The sequence below is a fragment of the Muscardinus avellanarius genome, assembly GCF_963383645.1.
Source record: "Muscardinus avellanarius genome assembly, chromosome: 10".
In the NCBI taxonomy this organism is placed as follows: Eukaryota; Metazoa; Chordata; class Mammalia; order Rodentia; family Gliridae; genus Muscardinus; species Muscardinus avellanarius.
In genome coordinates, this window is record NC_137796.1 from 91294843 (window position 1) to 91321460 (window position 26618).

Below are 26618 nucleotides of genomic sequence, written 5' to 3' on the forward strand. Positions count from 1 at the left end.
GACCTAACATGGTGAGAAAAACACGATACAAAACTGCAAACATGCAGACACCAACCTGCCCCTGGACCACAGGCAGAAGTGACGTGGACAGACACCAACACAAGCAGACAGGACGGCGGCACTGGGCTTCGTCTTACATTTCTGTTCTTCTGTCCTTCTTGGGGGGAGTGTACTAGGGATTGAATCTAGTGGCGTTCTATCTCTGAGCTACATCCCCAGCCCTATTTTTTTTTTATTTTTTTGCAACAGGGTCTCAAGCTGCTGAAGGTCTCACTAAGTTACTGGGCCTGGGCGCCAACCTCCGATCCTCCCTTCTCAGCCTCCCGAGCACCGTGCACCGTGCACCACCACGCCCGGCTCTTCGGTCCTATTTACAGTAAAGTAGCATGAAATTGAGTAAGTCACTGTTACCTTTAATCACGCTTCCTACCCTCACCTCCCACCGCTTCCACGGACCCCCTCAGAGTGATATCAAGAATAACAGCCGGGCGTGGTGGCGCACGCTTGTGATCCCCATGCTTGGGAGACGGAGGCAGGAGGATCTTGCAGGTTCGAAGCCACTCTTGCGAGAAAACCCCTGCGAGTTCTTGTCTACGGAGAGCGAAGAATGACACCCGCAGACCTCAGGAAGGGGAGTAAAAGGTTTATTGGAAGCAGCAGGGAATAGGGCAAGGGTGGCTGAACACCCCCAAAGGGGCTGGAACTCTGGGTCCAGCAGCTGCCTTCAGGACAACACTTGAGAGTAGCCCAAGCCAATTGCCTTCAGGTGCAGGCTGCTTTCTTCTGGAGAGAAAAATGGCCGAACACCCCTAAGGGCTGTCGGGTCTCTGTTGTCCAGTAGCTGCCTTCAGGTCACTACTCGAGTGTCGCCCGAGCCAAGTGCCATCAATTACAAACTACCTTCTCCCAGAGTCCACGCGATCTGCCAGAAAAGAGGTACAGGTCACCCCTAAGGGCCTGGTCAGCCATGATGTCCAGCAGAGGCCTTCAGGTCACTACTCGAGAGTCGCCCGAGCCACGTGCCACGTGCCACGTGCCCTCAGATGCACTCTGCCTTCTCTCAGGGCCAACACGACCTGTGAGAGAGAGAACAGCTCCCCAGAAGGGGAGGGGGTCCCGAGTGGGAAAGTGACCCGCTTTTGCCATCTGACTGGCTGATGCCTGACCGCTTGCAAGTCCGTTTGTGGTTGTGGTGACTCCAAGGAGAATTTGCATAGGACATTTGCAAGTTCTTTGAAGGGTCTCCTTTCAGGAATGCCAGACTTGCTCGGTGGGTTTGTTGATTAGGAAACTCAGGATGGCTTTGTGAAGCTCTGGCCTTCTTATCTCCTGAGCCTTTGGAATTTCAGGCATTTGTCGCCCCTCAGGAAACTCAGGAAATTAGCTTTTTTCTACCAAGGCCTTTTCCCTATCTGCCTATTTCCTTTCTATCTCCTCAACAGCCGGGCGTGGTGGCGCACGCTTGTGATCCCCACGCTTGGGAGACGGAGGCAGGAGGATCTTGCAGGTTCGAAGCCAGCTGCACTGGCTTGGGAGACCCTGTTTCCAAATAAAAAGCTATAAAAATAGGTCTGGGAGTGTAGCCTGGAGGCAGAGAGGTTTCCAGGAACCCTAGTACCGCCACCACCAAAAATAAAAAATAAAAAAAAAATAACATTAGCAAACATTACAGGACTAACTATGCACAGGCACATTCTAAGGATCTCAACCAGTCTTAACATGTTTAATTCTCACGAGATGCAAGGCCAGAGGCCGCATACTGGCCCACTGCCCACACCCGGCCTTTGGAGCAAATGTCTAATGTCAACCTTTTTGCCAGGTCTGGGTTGAGGGAGACGCCGGGAGATAAAGGAGGGCTGGGTGCCGTCTCCCAGGCTTAGTTTTCTGGGCTGGACCAGAAGCCACTGGGCGGGCTACAGGCACTGGGGCCAGTGCAGGCCACCAGGGGGCAGTAGGGACCAAGGCGCTGACCTCTGGGTGCCCACCCACAGGCAGGTGCCCTTGGCTGGTTCATAAACATCAGTGGAAGCTGGTGCAGCTGGGGAGGCGGGCTTGGGCCAGAGAATCACCAGAGGGGCTGGGAATCGCCTCGTCTGCTCCTCTCCCGCCACCGTGGGGACCTGGGAGGAAACAAGCCCAGAGTGGTCAAGTACTCTGCTTACCATCACACAGCTTGGAATCAGGCAAGGGCAGGGTCCAGGAGGCAGGGTCTGTGTGGAGCCCTCGCCCCTCCCCTCCCAGGCTCGCTCTTCTGAGCTGTCGGAGGGGGAAGAACATGAGTAGGTGGTATAAAGAGTGGTTAGGAGCGCACTTCACACCGGCAAGTCCCAGGCAGCGTCATGGGGCTGCTGTGAGCGTTCAATGAGGCCACACCTCCCTGCAGCAGGGCTCAAAAACTTGCTGTTTTTTTTTTTTTTTCTTGTCTTTTAATTAATAACTTTCGTGGGAAAAACTCTGTCAGAACGGTTTATAAACAGGATGTGAAGGGAAGTCGTTCTCCTGCAAAAACACTCATTTTGTGACCACCCACAGAGCGGCAGGCACCGGAGAGGGGCCCGGGACTTCCGGTGGGTTTTACTTTCCTCTTCAATACCTTCAAGTTTTCTCTGAGTTGGAATAGGTTGGCACACGCCGATTTAGTCATCAGAAACATGCTGTAGGTAGTTTGGGGTTTTTTTTTTGTTTAAAATTAAAGCAGACGGTGTGCACATATGCCCCTACCACCTTGTGCCCAATGAAGATGGATGAATACAGTGCACCGATAAAAATAAACAAATAAAGCAGGTGCACTCCATACCTCTTCGGCTTCCCATCTTTGTAAAAGTGGAACTGGGGTGGGGGTGGGAGGTAAAGTATTGAGGAAGAAGGACCCCAACATCAATGCGTCTGGAGGTCTCTGAGTTTGCTGGGCTCTTCCTGAGGGACCAGGCCTGCTGCTGGTCCCCAGGGGACACTGCTCCAGCCTTCAGCGCACCTGCATCTCCGGCATCATCCTCAGTCCACCCCTCCACCCCAGCAGCCAGGGTAGGTAGGGGCGGCCTGTGCTGAGCTCACATGATTCCCCAGCCCAGGGCTCCAGAGGCACACTTCTAGTGCAGTCTCTTTGTCTTTTTTTCTTCCATCTCTCCAGATTGGTTTCTTCTCCCCACTACACTGAGTTGTTGGTTAAAGGTTATATAAAAATAAAGTTAAAATTTTAATGAATAACTTAAACAAATGTAAATGTTAATTAAGATTGTGTGTGTGTGTGTGTTACTGGGGATTGAACCCAGGGTCCTTCTATCTCTCTGAGCTACCTCCAGCCCTATTTATTATTATTATTATTATTATTATTATTATTATTATTATTATTATTATATTGTTATTATTATATTGTTATTATTATATTGTTATTATTATTATTATTATTATTATTATTATTATTATTGTGTGTGTGTGTGTGTGTGTGTGTGTGTGTGTGTTGGTACTGAGGATGGAGCCCAGGGGCATTCTACCTCTGAGCTATACCCCATCTCTATTTTTTTTTCTTTATTTTGAAACAGGGACTCATTGAGTTGCAAAGGCCTCACTTAAGTAGCTGAGGCTGTCCTTGAACAGTGATCCCCCTGTCTCAGCCTCCAAATGCTGGGATTACAAGCGTGTGCCACCACGCCCGGCTTTTATTTTTTGTTTTGAAAAAGGGTCTTGCTAGTTTACTGACAGTCTCACTGAGGCTGGCCTCTCACCTGCGATTCTCCTGTCTCAGCTTCCCAAGTACTGGGGCTGTAGGTGTGTGCTACCTTGCCTGGCTCTGAGTGAAATTTAAAAACCCTCATTTGCTCAAGCCACATCTCAAGTTCTCAGGGACATGATGAACCTTCCGCTATGTTTTTTTTTTTTTTTTTTTTTGTGTGTGTGTGTGTGTGTGTGTGTGTGTGGTACTGGGGTTCCTGGAAGCCCTTCTACTTCCGGGCTACACTCCCAGACCTATTCTTATTTTTGGAAACAGGGTCTCTTAAGCCAGCACAGCTGGCTTCGAACCTGTGCGATGCTCCTGTCTCTGCCTCCCAAGTGCGGGGATTACAAGCCTGCGCCACCACGCCCGGCATTCCACTATGGTTTGAATATGGCTCGTCCACTCCTGCTAGCGTTTAATCCCCGTCGTGAGGTATTGAGGGTGGAAACCTGATCGACTCCGGTGTTTAAAGGTGGGACCTCAGGGGGACGACTAGGGGTAGTCAGGTAGCCCCCCATGGTTGGATCCTGGCAGAGACCAGAGGACGCACACCTACACCTCCTGTCTCTTGCCAGGGGATGCTCTCCACCACCTGGGGATGCTGCCAGCAAGAGGGACCTGACCAGACACGGGCCCTCGGCCTTGGACCAGAACTGTGAGCCCCAAGCAGACCTCTTTTCTTTATAATGTACCCTCTGTGTGGTATTGTGTCATCGGCAACTGAAAACAGACTAAGAAGACACTTTCCATTGTAGCAAAAAGTTCTGTTGGGTGGAGCTACTGAAGACATTCATTTGTCTGACTATAAAATCCCTAGGATTGTGCTTTGAAACAGTGTCCTCTTTCTCTGATGTCCTTCCTGTACATTTGAAAAAAGACTTTTCGATCCACGGTCCTGAGATTTATTATTTTTTTTTTTTAACAATTGCCTCTCAGGGAGAAGTTGCTTGATGAATCCTGAGATGAAGTCATGAATCGCCAGACTATTGCAGGAAATGCCCATGAAGGAGCAGGCACAAGCCCGAGGGCACAGGGGCCAGGAAGGGCCCAGGCTGTGCAGCTCCCTGTCCAAATAAACTTACTGTAGCAGCAAAAGCCAGCAGAGGCTGTGCAATGGAGGTTGGGAGGGGCCCTCAGCAGAAGCCAGGGTAAGGCCTAGACATATATTTATTTATTTATTTATTTTATTTTATTTTATTTTATTTTTTTAATTTTATTTTATTGGTGCACTGTATTCATACATCATAGTGGGATACAAACTTTTGTAGACATACATGCACACATCGCCCAGTCAGCCCCCACCCGATCCCCACCCCATTCTCTCCCCATCCCTCCCTCCCATGCTTGGCTTAGTGGTTGACATCTAGTATTATAGCAATTTATCCAAAATTAAAAATGATAATCTCACATAACAGTTTCATTTGTCTGATACCAAGCTTTTGATGACTTAAAGATAACATTTCAATATTTCTCTTTGCTTTCTTTCTTACCAGAGAATATTTTTTTCTTTTTTTTTTTAGGTGAAACTATCATATATTTATTTTTCAGAAAAAAAATCTATCCTGATATGGAATATGGACTCTAGATACCCAAAACAATCTCGAAGCAAAAACAAAGCTAGAAGATGTATATTTTCTGATTTCAAACCATATAAAGCTACAATAATTGAAACAGTGTAGTACTGTTCTAAAGGCAGATATATAGACCATTGGAGTTAAATACAAGCCTAGAGCTAACTTCTTCCCTATATTGTCAAGTTATTTTTGACAAGGTTTCCACGAACATTTGGTGGTGGAAATAATAATCTTTTAACTAAATATTGTTGAAAAATAATAATTACATGGAAAAGAATAAAATTGGACCCTTACCTAATCCCACATACAAGTATTAACTCAAACTAGATAAAAGACCTAAATATAAATCTTAAGACTATAAACTTTTAGGAGAAAATCTGGGTCATAAAACCTCACAACATTGAAATTGGCAGTGATTTCTTGGATATGATTTCAATGGCACAGGCAACAGAAGAATATACAAACTCCCTAAAAAATAAAAGAAAATATTGTATATCCAAAGACAATGTAAACAGAGTTAAGAGTTACTAATAGAATGGGATAAAATATTTCCAAATGCTATATCTGAAGGTATATTAATATTCCAACTAGAAATCCTAAAAATTAACAACAATAAAGGCAAACAATACAACTTAGAGATAGGTAAAAGACTAACATAAATAATGAATCTCCACAGATAACCAATCTTAGTTGTCTGTTGGATGGAAACTCTTGTTTCTCTGGTTCTGGTGTGTGTTACCTATTTCTTCTTTGTAGTTAACCTCTTTGAGTATTTTCTCTAGCGCTGGTTTTGAAGACATAAATTCCTTCAGTTTCTGTTTGTCATGGAAGCTTCTTATTTCTCCATCTAATTTGATAGAAAGTTTTGCTGGATAGGAAATTTTTGGCTGGAAGTTGTTTTCTTTCAGAGTTTGGAATATGTTACTCCAAGCCCTTCTGGCTCTCATGACTTGGTTTGGGAAGTCTGGAGTGATTCTAATTGGTTTGCCTCTGAATGTCACTTGGCCCTTTGTTTTTGTTGCCTTTAAGATTCTCTGCTTGGCTTCCACATTGGTCATTTTGACAATTATATGGCGTGGGGATCCTCTTCTCGGATCCTGTCTAAAGGGAGTTCTATAAGTTTCCTGGATCTGTGTATCAACCTCTTGCTCTATATTTGGAAAATTTTCTGCTATTACTTCCTTGAAGAGATTGTTGATCCCTTTGGTATCACTTTCTTTTCCCTCCTCTATTCCAATTATTCTTAGGTTAGCTCTCTTAAGATGGGCCCATATTTCTTCAATGTCAGATTCCTGCTGTTGGATATCTTTTTCTAGATTAGAAACTATACATTCATTTTTGGATTGCTCATCTTCTAAGAGCGAGATTCTGTTCTCCATGTGGTCTAATCGGTTGTTTGTGCTTTGAATTGAAGCCTTTACTTCATTAATTGCATCCTTTATCTCTTTTTGGCTCTCTCTGAGTTCTTTTCGAAGCACCTCTATTATTTCTACAGTTATTTTCCTGATTTGATCTTCTAGAAATCTCTGATTTTCTGTTTTATCAGGTTCTGATGTTGTGGGGTTGTGCACATTCATTACTTCAGTGTTATTCCTCTTTCCCATGATTTCGGAGGTTTGTGCCTTCTCTGGGTTCTTCCCTTGGGTCACTATGGCTTCACTTAAGGTGCTCTGGATCTCGAGTCTGTATTATCTCAGACCCTACTACTCCTTTACTGGGTTATATCACAGAGTCTCCGACCCAGGGAGTCGATAGAGGCTGCTTTAAACTATGGGGGGTGCCAGGTTTCACGCTCTCCTATGGTGTGATATCTCTGCCACCACCACTCCCTCACTGGGTCAAGTCCCAGGAGGCACAATACTGGGATTTCTCCTCTGTGGCCCGCAATTTGACTCACTGTTCTTGAGTACGTAGATGTAGCTGTACTGGACTCGGTGAATTCACTCTATTTATTTATTTTATTTTATTATTATTATTTTTTTTGGTGGTACTGGGGTTCCTGGAAGCTCTTCTACCTCGGGGCTACACTCCCAGACCTATTTTTACATTTTCATTTTGGAAACAGGGTCTCCTAAGCCAGTGCACGGCTGGCTTCGAACTTGCGCGATCCTCCTGTCTCCGCCTCCCAAGCGCGGGGATTACAAGCGTGCGCCACCACGCCCGGCGACATATATTTATTCATAATTAATTAATTAATGTTCTGAGGATACTTCGGGGCATTCTACCTCTTAGCTACAACCCCAGCTCCATTTAATTTGTTTTTTTTATTTTGAAACAGGGCCTCACTAAGTAGCTGAGGCTATTCTCGAACCTGCCATCCTCCTGTCTCAGCCTCCCCAGCACTAGGATTATAAGCATGAACCATCACACCCGGCTGGGTCTACCTCGTGGTGTTATCTATCGTGATACGCTAATATATGCACAGAGCATAATTTGATTTTCTGTCCTCTACCTCCCCTCTCCCGCCTCTTCTCTCTTCCCACACTGATGGTGACGCATTCATATATGCACATAAAATTATTTGGTCTCTCTCCTTCCCCAGCACCTCCCCGTCCTGACCTCCCTCCATCCCCTGCCCCTCTTCTACTGGACTCTCTCGTGATCTTCATAAGGTCCCTTTTCTTTTCTTCTGCTTCTCTAGTTTCTACATAAGAGATGAAACACGTGACCCTGGGTGTTCAGAGACTGGCTGATCTAGCAATATGTTCTCCAGCTCCATCCATTTTTTTTCCTGCATAGGACTCATAGTTTTGTTCTTCTTTATGGCTGAGTAAACCTTGTGTGTGTATATACCACAATTGCTTTACCCATTCATCGGTTGACAAACCCCGGGGCTTTTGTAAATTGCACTGCTATGAACGTGGATATGCATGCATCTTTGGAAAGACACCGAACAGTGGTGTGACTGGTCGCCGGGTGGCTCATTCCGAGTTCTTGAGGAAACCTCCATCCTGATCTCCGTAGTGGCTGGACCAACTGACGCCCCCACCCTGCCGGGGTGTACGTGTTCGGAAGGCTAGATTCCTAAGCTGTTTGCATTTTTCCCCTCTTGCCTTCTGTGCCCCAGCCAGGTTGGGAGGAACCCAGGAGATGGTAAATGCTAAGAGAGACAACCCCACGATGGAGATTTTATCACCTTTCCCAGTTTACAAATCAAAAAAAGGAAGGTGCAGGTGAACAAAGGAGGTGCAGAGAACCAGAGAAGTAGTCTGGGTCTTCACACCCTAAAGGTCAGTCCTGGGGTTTCTTGACTAATTCAGACACCAGGACATGGGAGGTCAGAGCCAGGTTTTTGGAAAACTTTAAAGAAATCCTTTACAAGGACATTCCCAGGAAGGCTCTGCAGCCAGTCATCTTGGGGTGTGACCCAGCTCATTCCTGTATGGAGTCACTGCTCCTGAGTGAAGATTTGAGCTACATGGAGCACAACCAGCCCAGACAGCATGGTGGGAAGGAGGAACGTTAGTCCTCCACTTCTGCAAGGTGTCTTGAGCCGGGGGAGCCCTATTGGTGGAACACTCCCAGTGGCTCCACTTCCTCTAGTTGGCTCTTGATTCTGGGTGCCTTAAGTGTATTCTGGAATTGGGAGATTGACGAGAGGTGGGTTTCTCAGTGGGTGGGGCTAATGTGCATCCAAGCCAAAATTCAAATGCCTCACTGTGGCCCCAACATAGTCCCTGGCGCACTTCTCTGCAGCTCTTCTTTCTGAACCGTGAACATGACAATCTCCTTGTGCCCCAGGGCCCTTGCTTATCCTCTGCCTAGCATGTTCTTCACCCAGTTCATCCTGGATTCTTCCAGTCACCCCGGATCCAGGTCAAATGTCATAGCTTGAAAACCTCCCAGGGAGCTATTGACTCCTTCCTCTCATATCTCTATTATTATTATTATTATTATTTATTATTATTATTATTATTATTTTGCGGTATTAGGGATTGAACCCAGAGGCATCCTACCTCTGAGCTAAAGGTTGCTGAGAGTCTTACTAAGTTGCTGAGGCTGGTCTTGAATCAGCAATCCTCCTGTCTCAGCCTCCCACATACTGGGATTACAGGTGTGCACCACCACACCTGGCTAGATCTCTAATTCCTTCATAGCACCTGTTGGTGTTTCCAACATAGGGGCTTCAAGTCTCCCTAGGACTCATCCCATCCCTGGATCTGCCCGAGATGTTCAACACAGATCACTGACAGAACCTCGAACATGAGAAGTCAGCCATGAACTAGCTGTGTGACCTTGGCAAAGGGCACCAACGCTCCATCCTCATCTCTACGTTCCAAAGGCGCCTTGAACAAATCCAACGCTGTCGTTTTTTTGGTTTTTGTTTTTTCCTGGAGCAGTGAAGTGCTGGAGAACTCTTGCTCTTGAAACAACCCCCACCAACGAGAGATGGGAGTCCAAGAACAAAAGACCCAGCCCCTCCTCTTTGCAGCAATAACCCCGGGAATGCGCCGTGCAAGACAAGCACCTGCTGCCCACGCTGGAGTGCCTGGTAACACACCCACGAGGGTCCTCCTCATTCCCTCACTCACTTCTCCATCACCCAAACAGGTTTCCAGAGAAACCTCCTGTTCACTAATTGTAGGTGGGTCCCTATCCCAGGGAACCTAACCAGAGACCACCACTTGCTTCACCTCTAGTGCTTAGTCCGTCTTGATGGGGTCAGAGTGTTAAGGAAGCACCCAGGACAGTACCTGGCAGTGTGTTGTTTAACAAACAAAACATAAAGAGATAAGGAACCTTTATTTATACAAAACTCCACCCAGGCCTGTTCGGGCCTCCGCATCAAACACAGACACCAGGTGATAAAACAATCCCAGAGACCTGCACAAACACGCGCTAGGCAACCTGAGCTCCTGCACCTGAGTGGGACCAGCCTGGGCGGAGATGCCCTGTGCCTCCAGGGCTGCCGGGCTGGGGCCGGGGCCTGGGCCGGAGCTGCTCCTTAGCTCCGTTTTGGTCTCTCCATGGCTGCCGACCACGGTGTCCCTGAGACCGCTGCTTGGTGGCTGAGTTTGTTTATCCTGGAACCCCACGCTTCATGGGGGCCCCAGGCTGATGGCTGTGCAGGGGCACCTGGCCACAGCCGTGCCGCCCGGCGTTTCATGTCTTCTTCTGCTGCTTACACCTGCCTGAGCAGCCGTAGGAGCCGAGCCACCGGGCCCCTCTCTCTGGGCAAATGACCACCCTCCCCAAACCTCAGTTTCTCATCAATTTCTGAGGCCTCCCAAGTCATCCCCACATTGGATTCCTTAGTTTCTAGGCTCAGCTTCCAATTCAATGGAAGGAGGCTAGAGAATCCCAGGATCGCTGCGAGTGGTGAGCAGTACAGGAATTTGGTAGACACAACCTGGCTTGGGCAGAAAGGAGGGGAGCAGGCTGCTGGAGAAGCTGCCCATAGACAGGGTGGCCCAGGACTCCTTCACGAGCAGAAGTGCACAGGGGCCTCATCCCTATATGCGCTGCTGTGGGACGGGGAGCAGTCCAGTGTCTGCAGCCCCAGTGTTGGGCCAGGTTCACACCTTCCTTCCACAGTTCTCGGATGCTCTGGTGAACCCGCCAGCCTGTCTGCCTCTTGGTAGGAGGCACGTCCCAGCCATGGATAAGCCCCTGTCTTCGTCCACAGACGAGAGGATGGGCACCTAGGAAACCCTCACACATGGGGATGCCGGGGAGACCAGGCTCACCGCTTTGGGGATCTGGCTTGAGTTCTGAGCACCGCTGGAGACAGAATGCAAGGTCGGTGAGTACTTGGCCTCATCTGAGATACCCAAAGGTGCTAGGGATGCCGGCGCCAGCCTGGCTTCCCCAGGAAGCTCACCGAGAGCAGGGTCCATGGGGCTCCCCGGGGGCCGGAGCCTGTCTCCACAGCAGCAGCCACAGCACGGGCTGGCGGCCACTGGTGCCTGGCTGCCCTCCTCCTGGCCGTGACACTGCTTCAGGTGCCCACACAGGTGGCAGGTGAGCGACGAGTAGACAATGCCACTGCCCAGGTCGTCATCCGCGGGGGACTGAGGGGCCGGTCCCGTGGTCTGTGGGGGCTGCTGTTGGTCCTGAGCCTTCAGTGCTGGCTCCAGATCCAGGTGTTCCAAGGAGCTTCCCGGGAGGAGGAGGGAGTTCTGGGCCCCAGGAGGTGGCTCCATGTCCAGTCCGAAGGTGAACAGGGGCAAGGGAACTGGGGCTGGGAGCTTGGGAACAAGGTTCTGGAAGGGTTTATAGCCCCCGTCCCCACTGCCAGCCCGGAGCCCCTCCGTCCCCGTGCAGATGGAACTGTTAGTAAGCAGGCTAGAGAAAGCCTTGTAGCCAGTGCCTCCAGAGGAGCTGGAGCCCACGGCCTCGCCATCCTGGGCTCCGCCCTGCTCCACCGCCTGCGTGAACTCCCGGTAGCCACTGGTGAAGGAGGAGGCAGGGGCCGCAGGCGCCCCGTGCTGGAGGACGCTCTGCCGAAGCATCTGCTCCCAGGTCTCGGGCTCGGGCTGGAGCATGCTGGGTGGCTCTGAGGGCTGGGGGGTGCAGAGACCCCCTTCTCTTGGGCCTCTGGCCAGCTGGGGGTCCGGGTCCTCCTCGCTGGGACTTGGAGCCTGGCTCTGTAAGGTGCTGAAGCTGCGGTAGGAAGGGTTGTCTGAGACGACAGCGGGCAGCTCGGCACAGGCCAGGATGGTCCGAAGAGGTAGGTCGGGGTGGAAAGGCTGCTCCTTGCCCTGGGAGGCTGCTCCTTTGGGCCATAGATTTGACAGTGGAAAAAGGCACGACTCTTCCAAGCCTGGCTGGCCAAAGTCCCCATCCTTAACCCCCAGCAGGTCCAGAAATAGACCCTCGGTCATCCGGGCCATGATGCCCTCCCTACCCTCCGGGAAGCCGCCCACACTGCTCTCCGGCGATGTACATACGTCCCCTTTCTCCTCTTCCTCCACCTCCTCCTCCATCTCCGCAGGGGCCTCCAGCAGCTCCACGCACGGGGCCACGCTGATGCTCTCTGGCCAGAGGACCACCCTGCTGACCTCCATGGGGCACCATGCTCCCTTCCCAGGGCTCTGGAAAGGCCTGTCTCTGGCTGTCTTTGGTGACTCCTCGTCCTTTTTCAGGTCATGCTCCAGAAAGCAGGGCAGGAGCTTGGCCAGACAAGTCTTCCAGCGCCTGCAAGAGCCAAGTCTGGTTAGGATTCAGCTTTGCCACTTGGAAAACTCCTATTCATCCCTCAGAGCCCAGCTTGAAAACAACCTGTACTGATCTCTATGCACTGCAGACTCGCCTCTGGCTTTAAAATCAGTAACCAAGAGTCTGTCTTTACTGCTGGACTGGGAATTCCTTGAGGGCAGAAGCTATTCTTACTTGGGGATTTCTGGAGCCCAGCCCATGGCTTGGGCCCTAAGGCTGTCCTCAAACTTGCAATCCTCTTGCCTCAGCCTCCCAAGCACTGAGATTATAGGGGTACGCCTTAAAAAACGACCCCACAGTCCAAGTCATGACAATGAGAATAAATGTGGGGCCCCAGGACTGAAGCAGGGTCCCGGAGCACGCTGCTGTACCAGGGATAAGTCCTTTAGCTACTGGACTTTGTCGACCCAGGGGGCCCTGGGGGAGGAGCTTTGCTAAGGAGGATGGAGAGGTGGCGTATTCAAAGGTGCAGGCTATTTGCCAGTGAGTACACAATGAGGTCACCGCTTTACCAGCAGGCACAGCTGCCCTGGTTGTTAACCACATCGGTCTTGCGCAGGCCAGGACAGGGTGTTCAGCGTGTGCCTGGCCCACCAGAGAAACCCAGGGGTCTTAGCCAGTAGCAAACATACCCATCTCCTGCCACCCCTCTCAGTCGGGAAGAGAGAGCAGACAGGGAGGTGGGAACGGGACTCTGCTACCCAGAGGGGTCCTGCCCCACTCTACACAGGCTATAACCAAAGATCAGATACATACGGGCACCTGGCTGGTTCCTGGCCTCGAGACCGCTTCTCCCACAGTGACACCTGAAAGACAGAGACAGCCAATGAACCAGAGCAGCCCGGGGCAGCAGTGCCCGGAGGCGTCTGCTGTGGAGGGGCGTGGGTCTTGACGTCATACAGGTCTGAGGTCCAAAGGATGGATCTCAGAGCCACTCAGCTCTCTGAGCCTCAGTGTCCTGGGAATTGATGAGGCTGTCCTAATAAACACAGGGACTGCAGCGATGGTGAGAACAGCCCCAGCACCCTGCACATCCCCGCCCATCAGCCTGCCACACACACCTGAAACCTACCCTGGCCGTGGGATGCCGCGCCATTTCTGATGCTGGCCTACTCAATTGCCTCCGCTCCCCAAGTGACAGTCGCCAAACACCGAACCATAAATGAGGCCAGTCAGTCGACGCCTGTCCAGCCCAGCCAACTCTCCCTCTACCCTTCCTCTGAATCCAGCCCAAACCCAAACCGCCAACCTGCAGAAGCAGGAGCCCAATAAACGGTGGCCACGTCACCCTCTGGGTTTGGGGGTATTTTGTTATGTAGCAAAAGACACGTGAATGGCATTAGCATGTGGGAGCGCTAACAGAGACTTCGTATGGACTGCCTCAATGAATTCCGACAGTGGCTCTAATGGGCAAACGCTGTTAGGATCCACAGAAGGACACTGAGGCATTGGCAGGTTCAGACACCCACTCAAGTCTACACTGCAGGTAATGACAAGCCCGGGATTAAAAGCCAGCATCTCTGCCTGTGGCAGAGGCTGGTAGAGTCCCTGGAGAATCTAGACAGGGCCTGTGTCCCTTCCCTCCATCCTAGGGAACCCTAATACTGCTCAGGCAGACCCACACGTCAGAGATGCTGACCCTGCCCCAGCTCAGGCGCGGCCACCGAGTGGGGCTCAGGCACCCCCACTCCTTCCTAGTGACACGTTCAGAAAAGAGCCAGGGACACAACTTGGGCCAAAGAGCTTTTGGGCAGCTTCCTGATCTTCAGAAGATGCCAGAAGTCTATCACCTTCTGTCCCCCAGTTCCGGCTTCCTGCCCTGATAGACACTGGTGGGTGGTGGTATGTGAGGGAGAGATGACCCAAGCCAAGAGGCCAACGGCAGAGGCGCCTGCCCCAGGCTCAGACAGTAGCCACAGGAGCCGAGGGAGGGGATGGAAGCCTCCAGACACCTGGTGGCCACGCTAAGTACTGGATCAACATGCACTGAAGCCCGTCTAATATGCCAATCATTTGCCACTGTGAAAACCGAGTGTCCTTAAGCTCCGGGATGTTTTGAACTGAACCCCCGGCACGCACAGTCCAGAGCATCCCACCGCGAACTACCTGAGAGTCCTGGATGACAATGGCCACCAGGGGGCTGCGGGCTGGGTTGGGGATCTGGTCCCACCATTCTTTCTTAATCCTGAAAAACAAAAGGAAGAGGTGTTGGTCTCTCTTAACGGACTAGTTAATGCTCATCTTGTGACAACAATCCCATTGCTGATCCTAACTAAGCATCAGAGACAGCCTTGATTAGTTTCTGGCTGTTACATGGCTGAAACCCCACTGGAACCCTGTGAGGAGGATTTTACTGCTAACCCCATTCTACAGACGAGGAGAAGAGGCCCACAGACGTGTGGTGACAGCTGGCAGGTGGCAGAGCCTGGTGCCCACTCCAGCACTGCGGTACCCAGGATGGAGTTCCCGATGAGGCTGCCTCCGTCCCCAGTGAAAATAAAGGCCCCAAGGAATTAGGAGAGACCGAAGCTGCAGAGAATTCTGCCTCTCCAAAGCCCCCTCTCTGGAGCTTGGGATAGCCTAAAAATCTGGGGGACCCCCGCCCCCGACCAGAGGCTCAGATTCTCTCTTCCTGCATCTGCCTGGAGCCGCAGAGCACTGGAACCAGGAAGGAATGTCCTCAGACACTTCTGGCCTAGCCTCTGCCCACGTTTTTAGCCAACGCCTATTTACTGAGCATCTTCTACGCACCCCCCACCATGCCAGGTCCTCAGGGCCACAACAGAGACCAGAGGCAAAGACCTCTGCTCTGTGGAGCGGACCTTGGAGAGGGGTGAGAGGTCAAGGTGCAGCACAGACAAGGCTCTGAGACACTGAGGTTGCACAGGGTGGAACTCACTGGAAATCGGGTTCCTTGCCTATTCCTCCCCCTCCTTCCCTCTTTCTCCACTGGGGTTCAGCGTCTCAGCCCTGATGAAGTGTGTTCCCAAGGTCAATTTCATCTCGCAGTGGGGAGCCGAACTGCCAGCCACCCGCCACCGAGTGCCAAGGCCCAGATCCCATCCCGAGTCTGCTGGCTCATGCGAGCAGTCAGCCAAGTGGCCTGGCTCTCACCACCCACCCTGGGGGCAGCCCCATCTCCCTTATGCCAAAACAAGGCCCTTTCTCCTCCTGTCCCCAGCCACCTCATTCTCCCCAGTCCATTCCAGCCCAAGGACACCCTCTCAGAGAGGCCTGCCCTGACCCCATCCACAGAGCACCCCAGGGCCTCTCCCCCCTCCCACGGCCAGCACGGGTCACTGTGGAGAATGGTTTGGTTTTAGAAATACAGCGTCCTTGTTCCCAGGTCTAGCCTCAGTGCCTGGTGCATAGTAGCTGCTCGATGAACATGCATAACTGAATGGAGGGACAGCAGGCAGATGGGGCAGGGCCGTTCCCGCCCCCCGGGCTGGGCGGCGTCCTGTGCCAAAGCCCGGGACTCACTTGGTAATGCTGACATAGCAGGACAGGCAGATGGCCAGGATGACGAGGCAGGAGACGCTCACGCCCAGCGGCAGGTGCTGCTCCAGGGGTGCCTGGTAGTCTGCAAGTGGGGAGGGAGTCGTGAGCTTGCCTCGTGTAGGGTACTGTGAGCTCGGTTCCCAGGGCTGGGCACAGAGGCCCCCTTCAGACACCCTCTCCCATCTGGTTTCTGACTTCCCCAACACCCTCTCTGATGGTTTGAATTTGGAACATTCACCTCAACTTAATGAACTGGCTATGCAGCAAAGTTCAGAGGCAGGGCATGGCTGGTGGGGACGGGTCACTGGGGCACAGTCTGAGAGCTCTATCTGTCCATAGCCACTGCCTGGAGCTCTTGCTGCCTACAGCTTTTGTGAGCTGCATTTCTGCTTCCACTATGCCTCTCCACCTGGTTTCTGCCTTGGAGCCAGCCAACCCTAGACGGAACCTCCAAAACTGCGAGCCCAATAAGCCTTTCCTCTTCTAAGCTGTTGTCAGGCATTTTGGTCACAATGGTGGAAAAGCTAAACACACTCTCCATCACTGTCCCCTCTCACCACTCCAACCATTTACCCTACTTAATTTATTTCCCCCCAGCACTTAACTGTCGTCTGAATCTATCTGATGTGTTTCTTGTTTCTTTTTTGTCTCCATTCTCCAGAATGTCAGCAAGAGCAGGGTCCCCAGTGACTAGCACAGGACTTGCCACTTTGTAGGAGGTTAGTAAATATTTGCTGAAATAATTCATGAGTGTCCAGCACTAATTATTTATCTTCCCCTTTCAGGCAAGTGGGAGAATCAGATCAACTTTACACAACTTTCCCAAGTCCCAGCGGTGTGGCTGGCCCTGTGCTAGGCACTGAAGACAGACACAAAGTCAACGCTTCCTATTTGCAAATCAGCAATGTCTGCGCTGGAACGTAACGGGAAGAAGAAACATATTTCTGCAGTGCTATGCCACGAAAATCGTGGGCTTATTTGTTATTGCATTGTAGTCTACCTAACCTGACTGATAAATCACATCAGTGGGGAATTCTGTTAACCATAGTTGGAGGCATTCTATGATAGGAAAACCCAGAGACTCAGCCAGGGAAAATACGTGGCCATGAGAAGCAGGGATCAGAGACTAACCACTCGGGACTCTGGTACTCACAGTTATGCCACGTGGTGCTGGGGCTCCACTCACTCCAGGTGCTATTGTATCTCTGAACCCAAGTCCTCACCCGAGCCTCATAGGAGACCCCAGACTTCAGTGTGCTGGCTGGGAGGCGGAGTGTGGGGTCCAGGTAGGTCACGTTATAGATTCTGAACTGGTGGAGGAAAGGGAGATGTTCCTGTGTCAGTGGGGGAGCGCATCAGTTCCACCCCAGGTGCTGGCTGTGGCTGATCTTGAGCTGTTAAAGAGCCGCCAGCCTGGGTAGTGGGGTGTCCTGCCTATTGAGATGATTGCTTGGCACCTTCCCAATGGGATGGGTCAGGGTGTCAGGCTTCACCCTGGCTCCCCCACTGACAGGCTGTATTATATTAACTGGGAGAATCCATTAAACTTGCCCAGTTTTGCTAGGTGTGGTGGCACATGCCTGTAATCTCAGTACTTGGAAGGCTGAGACAGGAGAATCACAGGTTTGAAGCCAGCCTCAGTAGCTAAGCAAGCTTAGCAGTTTAGTGAGACTCTGTTTCCAAATAAAAAAATAAAAATAATATAAAATAAAATAGACCTAGGGTGTAGCTTGGAGTAGAATGCTCCTGGGTGCAAACTCCACCATCAAGAACAAAACAACAACCAAAAAAACATGTCCAATTTTAGCTTTCTCACCAATAAAACAAGGATACGGAGCTGTGTGATCTTAAGTGATACAATTTCTGTCTTCTTCTGCAAAATGGGGATGATAAAAATGCCATCTCTCAGAACTGCTGCAAGGATTCAACATATTAACCCAGGAGAACACTCTGGACAGGGTCAGGCAACTGGAAGCATCCAGTGATGCCCGTGAAGCCCTGGGAGGGCCAGCACACCCCCCCAGCCACGGCCACGCCCAAACTCTCTGGCCCAGGACCTCAAGCCTTGTCCAGTCTCACTCCAAGATCTACCACCCAGGCGAAGGGCACAGGTTGGTAAGACACCCACAAGAATGCTAACTTTTGAAATAATATCTCGTTTTGGGCAAGGGTAATGGAGATTGAACCTGGGGCATTCTATCTCTGAACTCTCCCCCAGCCCTATTTTATTTTTTATTTTGAAACAGGGCCTCATTAGGTTGCTGAGGGGCTCGCTAAGTTGCTGAGACTGGCTTTGAACCTGTGAATCCTCTTGTCTCAGCCTCCTAAATACTGGGATTACAGGAGTGCACCACTATGCCTAGCTAATACTGTCTTCAGTATTACAGTTTCAGTCTTTTGAGAAAAGTAATAGGTAGATGATAAGAGCATTTACATATATATTTCATATGTACATGAAAAATATATAAAGGATACATAAACACTAGGTTATGATTTCCAGACTTTTTTTGTGATACTGGGGTTCCTGGAAACCCTTCTACCTCTGGGCTACATTCCCAGACCCATTTTATAATTTATTTGGAAACAGGGTCTCTCAAGCCAGTGCGCTGGCTTCGAACCTGCGCGATTCTCCTGTCTCCGCCTCCCAAGCGCGGGGATTGCAAGAGTGCGCCACCACGCCCGGCTTGCAAATATTACTTTTACCACTACCTCTCCTCCCCCCAGAAAGGAGTGAAATAACTTTAAGAGTAAAGAATAACTAAAAAGTTAAGAACAAAATTAAAGTTGTGCTCATGATGGATTCTGATGCAAGGGAGAGGCCCGAAGGCTCTGCCCGGACTTCTTCCCTTGCAGGACCCTACCCCCAGCCCCCCACCTCCCGGCCTGGGAGCTCTTCCCAGCTCCCTGAGGCTCCAGCTCTGCTGCTGGAAGCCTATTTGGGAAACAGCCTGGTGCAAAGTGAGCCAGAGGTGTTCACAAGAAAGAAGCAAAGCTCAGGGGGCTGCCGGGGAGGCCGCGTGACCCTGGAGCGGCGTGAGATGGGGAGGTCAGGGAGTGGGAGGACCCTCTCCTTCCCTTTGGGTCTCTTTCTTCTCTACATGAGTAAGTAAGAAGACATGGCCGGGTGATGTCACCACAGGAATTCTGAAGCTTGGAAGGCCGCAGAGCACTGGGAGATGTTTTACCAAGAAACAAAACAGCAATCGGAGCTTCCAAGGAACTGCCTTGGTTTGGTTCCTATCACGATGGCCGGCATTGTGAGTCCACACTGAAACACCCAGGGTGGGAAAAACAGCACAGGCTCTAGGGTCTTGCCAGGCCCAGCAGACCCCGGGCAGGTCGCTCTCCTCCCCCAGCCTCAGCTTCCTATCTCTAAAGTGGATAGAGCGTTAGGCCTCCCGGCCTGCCAGCTCTGCCAACAGCAGGGGATACGACTTGTTCTGCCTGGTGCAGAGCAGGCACAGAAGAAATGTAGCCATCATTTTTGTGAGCCTGGGATCCATGGCTCGAAACAGACTTGGCACCTTGTTTGTTCACTAGACTCTACGTCCCTAGAGACCTAGATACGCCATAAAATAATCATCATAAAAACCTCTAGATAGTTCGCAACTTTTCCTAATTCCAAGCCTTTTCTCATATGGTTCCCCCCAGCCTGGCCTACCCTTCTCTTTCTCCTCTCTCTAGAAAACTCCTACGAATCCTTCAATGCCCAGGTCCAAACTCCCTCCCGAACCCCACTGCCACTACTGTGAACGGGAGACAAGGATCATCTGCTGTGAGCATCACGGAAAAAAAAAAAAAAAATTCAATGCACGTTGAACTTGGCTGGGCTTGTTTTCTGTAGGGGATTCTGAGCCTGCGGCCTCTGCTTTCTTTGTTAAGAGGAGATGGCTAAGCACATCAGCTCCACCAAGACAGGCTCCTGGACATGGGATTTGGGTGCTGAAAGTGTGCGTCTGATGGCCATGCATGTCCCACTGGCAGCATAGATGTGTCCCCATGCCCCTCTATGGTGGCTGAGGAGCAGCAGGCAGGAATAAGTCCCTTTTTTGCATACTGAGAATCAGGCCCCTTGAAGTGGAAAGACTTGTCCAGGGTCCCCAGGGTTGCTGTCCAGCCTCGCGGCCACCTCCCAAGCTCCCGGCTCCAGAGTCTGAGTCCCTGCGCCCACCCTGATCCCCAGTGGTCTGGAAAAACCCACAGCATACCCGCTCACCTCCGTGGGTTTGTCTTCTTGTGAAACGTTGACCAGGTAGGTGAGCTCTTTGTGCAGGAAATTTTCAGAAGGGTACGGGTTGCTCCAGGTCAGCAGCCAAGTGTCGTGGGTATCGGCGACAACCGTGAGGGTTTCGGGGGCCCTGGGTTTCACTGCGGGAGAAGCAGCGCTTGCATGAGGGGCTTGTCCAGGCGAGCAGGGAAGCACTGCGCCAGCTAGCCCCACAGGCTGACCACGGGCCGTCTAGCTTTGGTAAGGACATCACTCAGCTTGAGAGTCTTATAATCCTAAGACTGGTGATGACGTTGCCAAAACTCTACACGGACCCTTGGTGTTTATTACCTACCTTTCTACAGTGAAAGCAAAACAACTGCATGCGCCAAAGTAACCCAGCAGTAACCTGCATCCTGCCCGGTGGACACAGCTGAGTACTGCCCTGTTATTTACTCAGTACTTGTCTTCCTTTGGATTTGCCTGTTTCGAAACTTAAGTCTCTCAAGTCAGGTGCGGTGGCACATGCCTGCAACTCCAGTACTTGGGGGGGCTGAGATGGGAGGGTCGCAGGTTCGAGCCCAGTGTGCACAGAAACTTAGTGAGATGCCGGACGTGGTGGCGCGCGCCTGTAATCCCAGCATTTGGGAAACTGAGACCGGAGGATCGCGGTTCGTGGATAGCCTCAGCTACTTAGTGAGGCTCTTTGCAACTCAGTGAGACCCTGTTTCAAAATAAAGAATAAAAAATAGGGCAGGGGGTGTAGCTCAGAGGTCAAATGCCCCTGGGTCCCATCCCCAGACCCACAAAAAAAAGGAGACTTAGTGAGGCCCTCTTCCTTCCTTCCTTTTTTTTTTTTTTTTTTTTTTGTTGGTGGTACTGGGGTGGAACCCAGAGGCTTTCTACCTCTGGGCTATACTCCCAGACCTATTTTCTATTTTATTTGGAAACAGGGTCTCACTAAGTTGCTGAGAGCCTCACTAAGTAGATGAGGCTGGCTTCGAACCTGTGCGATCCTCCTGTCTCAGCCTCCCAAGCGCAGGGATTACAGGCATGCGCCACCACACCCGGCGTCTTTCTTTCTTTCTTTCTTTCTTTCTTTCTTTATTTCTTTATTTCTTTATTTCTTTCTTTCGTGGTACTGAGATTCCTGGAAACCCTTCTACCTTGGGCTACACTCCCAGACCTACTTTATACTTTTTATTTTTTATTTGGAAACAGGATCTCTTAAAGCCAGCGCGGCTGGCTTCGAACCTGCTCAATTCTCCTGTCTCCATCTCCCAAGCGTGGGGATTACAAGCGTGTGCCACCACGCCCGGCGTGAGACCCAGTTTCTAATAAAAAAATAAAAAAGGCTGGGAATGTAGTTCAGACATGGAATGCCTCTGGGTTCAAGTCCTGGTACCAAAAAGAAAAAAAATTTGTCTCTTTCTAAGAATTCATATCCATGAGATTACAAGTGGAATGCCTTAGTCTCTTTTTATAAATTCACATCCATGAGATTATAAGAATAGAATAGGTAATAAATCAATAGAGTTTGGGTTTGTTAAAAGTTTTACATTTGATAAATGTAAAAAATAATTAGAATAAATATCATTATTATTCTGTGAGACTAGGGATCAAACCAGGGTCTCATGCATGCTAGGTAAGTGCTCTGCCACCGAGCTACACCCCAGCCTCTAAGAATTATTTCATTTACTTCTTTAGTAGTGCTGGGGATTGAACCCAGGGGCATTCTACCTCTGAGCTACACCCCTAGGCCTATTTCAATTTTTATTTTGAAATATAGTCTCACTAAGTTACTGATCTAAGTTACCTGCGATCATCCTGCCTCAGCCTCCCAATGACTGGGATTACAAGTGTGCGCCACCATGCCGCCTGGCTTAGAAATTATTTTAAAGTTCATTCATTCATGGGTCAATCCAATAACCTGTGGGCCACCTGCACCTGAACAAACTTTTAGGCACCACTGAGTCCTTCTAGAAACCCAGGTTTGAGCACTGCCTCTGCTTGTAGAGTTGCTGTGTGGTCTAAGGGGGTTTACTTGCCTTCTCTGAACTATAATTTATTCAACTGCAAAAAGTAGGGTAATAATTCTCTTTTCAAAATTGAGTCTTAGAGAAGTAATGTGAGTTGCTCCAAGACACAAAGCAATAAATTCCTGGTTTAAACTACCCAGGAGCAAGCCAGGTGTGATGGCGCACACTTGTAATCCCAGGATTCCAGAGGCGGAGATGGGAGGATTGAGGTTTGGAGACAGCGTCAGCTACTTAGTGAGGTCCTTTGCAACTCAGTGAAACCTTGTTTCAAAATAAAAGAATTAAAGCCAGGCATGGTGGCCCATGCTTGTAATCCCAGCATTTGGGAGGTTGAGACAGGAGGCTCACAGTTTGCGGACAGCCTCAGCTATTTAGTGAGGCCCTTTGAAACTCAGTGAGACCCTGTTTCAATATAAAGAAGAAAAATTAGGGCTGGGGGTGTAGCTCGGAGGCAGAATGCCCCTGGGTTCCATCCCCAGTACCACAATTAAATAAATAAATAAATAAATAAATAAATAAATAAATAAAAGAATTTAAAAATAGGGCTGGGGGTGCAGCTTGGAGGTAGAATGGCCCTGGGTTTCATTCCCATTACTGCAAATGAATAAATCTACCCAGGAGCAAACCCATGGGGGAACTGCTGCAGGAATTTCTGGGTACCAAGGTAACGTCAGCCTTCCGTGGTCAAGACCACTTGAAGAGGCACCACTGAGCAGTCTCCAGAGAGGGTAAGGGCTGGTCCCAGCTGTTTTTCCATCTGTAGCAAGCCCCTGCTCCATCTAAGTGCCTCCTGTCAACCCGCCTTCCTGGACACTTAATCCAGGAGTTGAAGCTGTTGTGCTGTGACTGGAACCCACCAGGTTGGGGGACACGCAAGAGGATGCTCAAGCCACCTGCTCTGTCGGTACCTGCCCCCCCATGGGAACACCTGCCCCTGCCCACAGGCCCCTCACCGTGCTCGCTGGGCTTGAAGGAGTTATGCCACAATAGCCGTCTCCCGGCCCACAGGTCCAGCTGGTAGGTGTCCACTAAGACCACGTTGCTGATGTGCATGGCACACACGCACGCCGCACCCCTGCTGTTCTCCGGGATACACGTGCGGTTTCTGCAGACACAGGTGCTAGGTTAGGTTGGTCCTGTGAGAGCTGGTTGTGAGCCACAGCTGCCCCCAGGACACGAATCGAGGAAGCACACACTCCTACAGCCTCCTCACTGCCTGGGTTGGAGGACCAGGTCTGGAGGCTGAAGAGTGGCCAGGTGTGGTGGGGACAGGACATCAGGTTGCCATCCTTGCTGGCCACAGCCCACCACGGGCATTTCTCATGTCTCCACCCCTGGCTGCAAGCAGGCCCAACTCCAGCACTCAGCTTGCCCAAAGAAGGCAATGAAAAGGAAGAAGCCATAGCACCAAATAATGTATAACATGCATGTGCGACCCAGTGTCCTCTAGGTAACACAGCTTACGCCAGCATTCAGTGGGCTGTGACGAGCCCTGGCATGCTACCCTAGGTGCATGCTCTGTGTGCCAACCTCAAAGCTCATGGGCTGGGCCAGGAGTCAGCAACCTTTTTCTATAAAAAAAAAAAAAAAAGCCAAACACTGAATGTTTTTGGCTTTAAGCATCATCCCGTTTCTGTGGCAAATACTCACCTGCGCTGATATGGCACATAAGCAGCCATAGAAAATCTGTAACCAGATGAGCGTGGTGATGTGCTAATAAAACTTTATTTATAAAACCAGATAATGAGCCGGACTGAGCCCAAGGCTCACAGTTGGCCGATCCTTGGTCAACACTAATGTACACACATATGCACCGTGTACCTACCCTAGTTTTCATGAAATAGCACCTCCATCTAGATTCCCTATGCACAAGGTGCCATCACCCCAGTGTGCCTGTAACTGTCCCTTGTGTCCCTGGCCACATCCTGGACACCACCGTCCCAGGGCACTCTGTCTGCCATGGAATCACCCAGCACAACACTTGTGGCATCAGGTCCTTTCTTCCTGGACACCTACTGTCACAGTGGACTCTGCTGCTGGCACTGTGGCCCACCCTGGCCCACCAGGGCTCTGGTCCAGCGGCTCTCCGGGTGGTCAGGGGTCACCAGGTCACCTTCTTTTTCTTTTTTTTTTTTTTTTTTTGTGGTACTGGAGATTGAACCCAGAGGCATTCTACCTCCATGCTACACCCCTTTCCTTGTTTTTTTAAAGTTTTTATTTTGAAACAGGGTCTCACTAAGTTGCTGAGGCTGGTTTTGTGTGTGTGGGGGGGAGGTACTAGGGATTGAGCCCAGGAATATTTACCTCTGAACTACACCCCCAGTCTTATTTTACTTATTTATTTTTTATTTTTTTATTTATTTATATTTATTTATTTATTTATTTATTTTGGTGGTACTGGGATTCCTGCAAACCCTTCTACCTCTGGGCTACACTCCCAGACCTATTTTTATACTTTTTTAAATTTGGAAACAGGATCTCTTAAACCAGCGCGGCTGGCTTCGAAACTGTGTGATCCTCCTGTCTCCACCTCTCAAGTGTGGTGATAACAAGTGTGCGCCACCATGCCTGGAAAAACTTTTTTTTTTCGGGGGGGTGGTACTGGGGTTCCTGGAAACCCTTCTGCCTCCAGGCTACACTCCCAGACCTATTTTATATTTTTATTTGGAAACAGGGTCTCTTAAGTCAGTGCGGATGGCTTCGAACCAGCAGGATCCTCCTGTCTCCACCTCCCAAGCGCGGGGATTACAAGTGTGCGCCACCACGCCTGGCTTACTTTTATATTTTGAAACAGGGTCTTTCTAAGTTGCCGACAGCCTCACTAAGTTGCTGAAGTTGGCTTTGAACCTGCGATCCCGTCTCAGCCTCCCAAGTGCCGGGACTGTGGGCGTGTACACCACCACTCACAGCTTAATGGGTCAAACTCTATTCATCATAATACCAAGACATAGCCGGGCGGGCGTGGTGGCGCTTGTAATCCCAGCACTTGGGAGGCTGAGACAGGAGGATCGCATAAGTTTGAAGCCAGCCTCAGCTGCTTAGTGAGGCTCTCAGCCACTTAGTGAGACCCTGTTTCCAAATAAAATATAAAATGGGTCTGGGAGTATAGCCTGGAGGTAGAAAGCTCTGGGTTCCACCCCCAGTACCACCAAAAAAAAAATAATAAAAATAAAAATAATACCAAGACACAAAGGTTCAGAGGCACCTCCTCCCCTGCCCGGCCCTGTGCTTACTCCTCAGGGAACTCGAAGTCCAGCCAATAAGACAGACGGAACTCTGCGCTACAGTTGACGGGGCTGTCCAGCTGCCACTCACACGTGGAGATGTTGATGTAATCAGAGAAGCAGGTGGGCTCCTGCAGGATCTCTAGGCAGCCTGTGGGGAAACAGGAGACGCCCGAGGAGCAGAAGATCAGCCCGAGCAGGAGCGGGGCCAGCAGAGCCCCGGCCTCCAGCAAAGCCGCAAAGCTGAGCGTTGATTCCCACAGAGCCGGGCTGGACCAGGGTGCCCGGAGCTTCCCAGCTGGGCACACGGCCCCCGGAGGGGAATGAGCCTGGGGATCCTTAACCTTAACTAAACACAACTGCATGCCCTTGGCCAGGTGAAAAGAGAAAGGGTGAGGAGTGCCCTCCACCCCGGCAAGCGGGCAGGGGCAGGGCACTACCCACTCGCTCATCCCTGCCCACTGGAATACCCACAGTCCTCTCTGGACCCCAGGCTGAGCCCCACGGTCTCCATAGCCAGGTCCCTGTCCTCTGGCTTCCGGGAGAGAGGAGACAGCGAGGCCCCCGGCTGACAGTGGGCCAGCGGGGTGTTAGCATTTACCCTGAACTATTTTCTTCCCACTTCTAGGACAACCTTGACTGTCACTGAATTAATATCAATGAAAATGACTCCATTCAATTCCACGTGGCACTGGCAGTTCCCTTCTCCCACTATGATGGAATCTCTGTAAGGCTGGGGGATCTCTGTTCCGCTCACTGATGTACCCTGGGGCCTTGGCATGCAGTCAGGAGTCAGCAAGTGAAGGACTGAGAGGTGGGACTTACCGGAGCCTGCCACCCACACCAGGATCAGGCAGCTGGCAGGGAAGAGGAGCCCGGAGCAAGGCCACCCCATGGGGAGATGCGAAGGCGCCTGGAGAGAGAGAGAGAGGCAGGTCAGTGCTGACTGGGGGCTCCAGAAGGGCCCCCCAACTCAAGATGCAGCTCCCCCGGCCCTGGCCATTTGTGTCCATGCTGACGGAGCCCTTTGTGATCAATGCACAATCTCTACAACCATGAGGCACCACCTAGGTCCACAAAGCCAGAGGCTGAGCCATCCCCATACACGGGAGGAGATCTCCTCAGGCTCAACAGCTCGGTCACTTCCCGGCTGTGGCCTTGCAGCCAGCTGGCCTTCAGGGACTCCGTCTCCTTATCTGC

At 50.8% G+C, this 26618-nt stretch overlaps 1 protein-coding gene across 1 annotated transcript; it reads right to left on the reverse strand.

Annotated features, from left to right (window-relative positions):
• Window positions 1-8210: 8210 nt before the first annotated feature.
• On the reverse strand, window positions 8211-26313 carry IL4R (interleukin 4 receptor; the record flags this gene model as incomplete). Its single annotated transcript, XM_080703917.1, has 10 exons — window positions 8211-8279; window positions 10977-12426; window positions 13204-13253; window positions 14554-14632; window positions 15931-16030; window positions 17102-17258; window positions 20165-20316; window positions 23148-23299; window positions 25428-25569; window positions 26244-26313. The coding sequence occupies 10 exons, from the start codon at window positions 26311-26313 to the stop codon at window positions 8211-8213; spliced, it is 2421 nt and encodes an 806-aa protein (XP_080560043.1).
• Window positions 26314-26618: the final 305 nt, after the last annotated feature.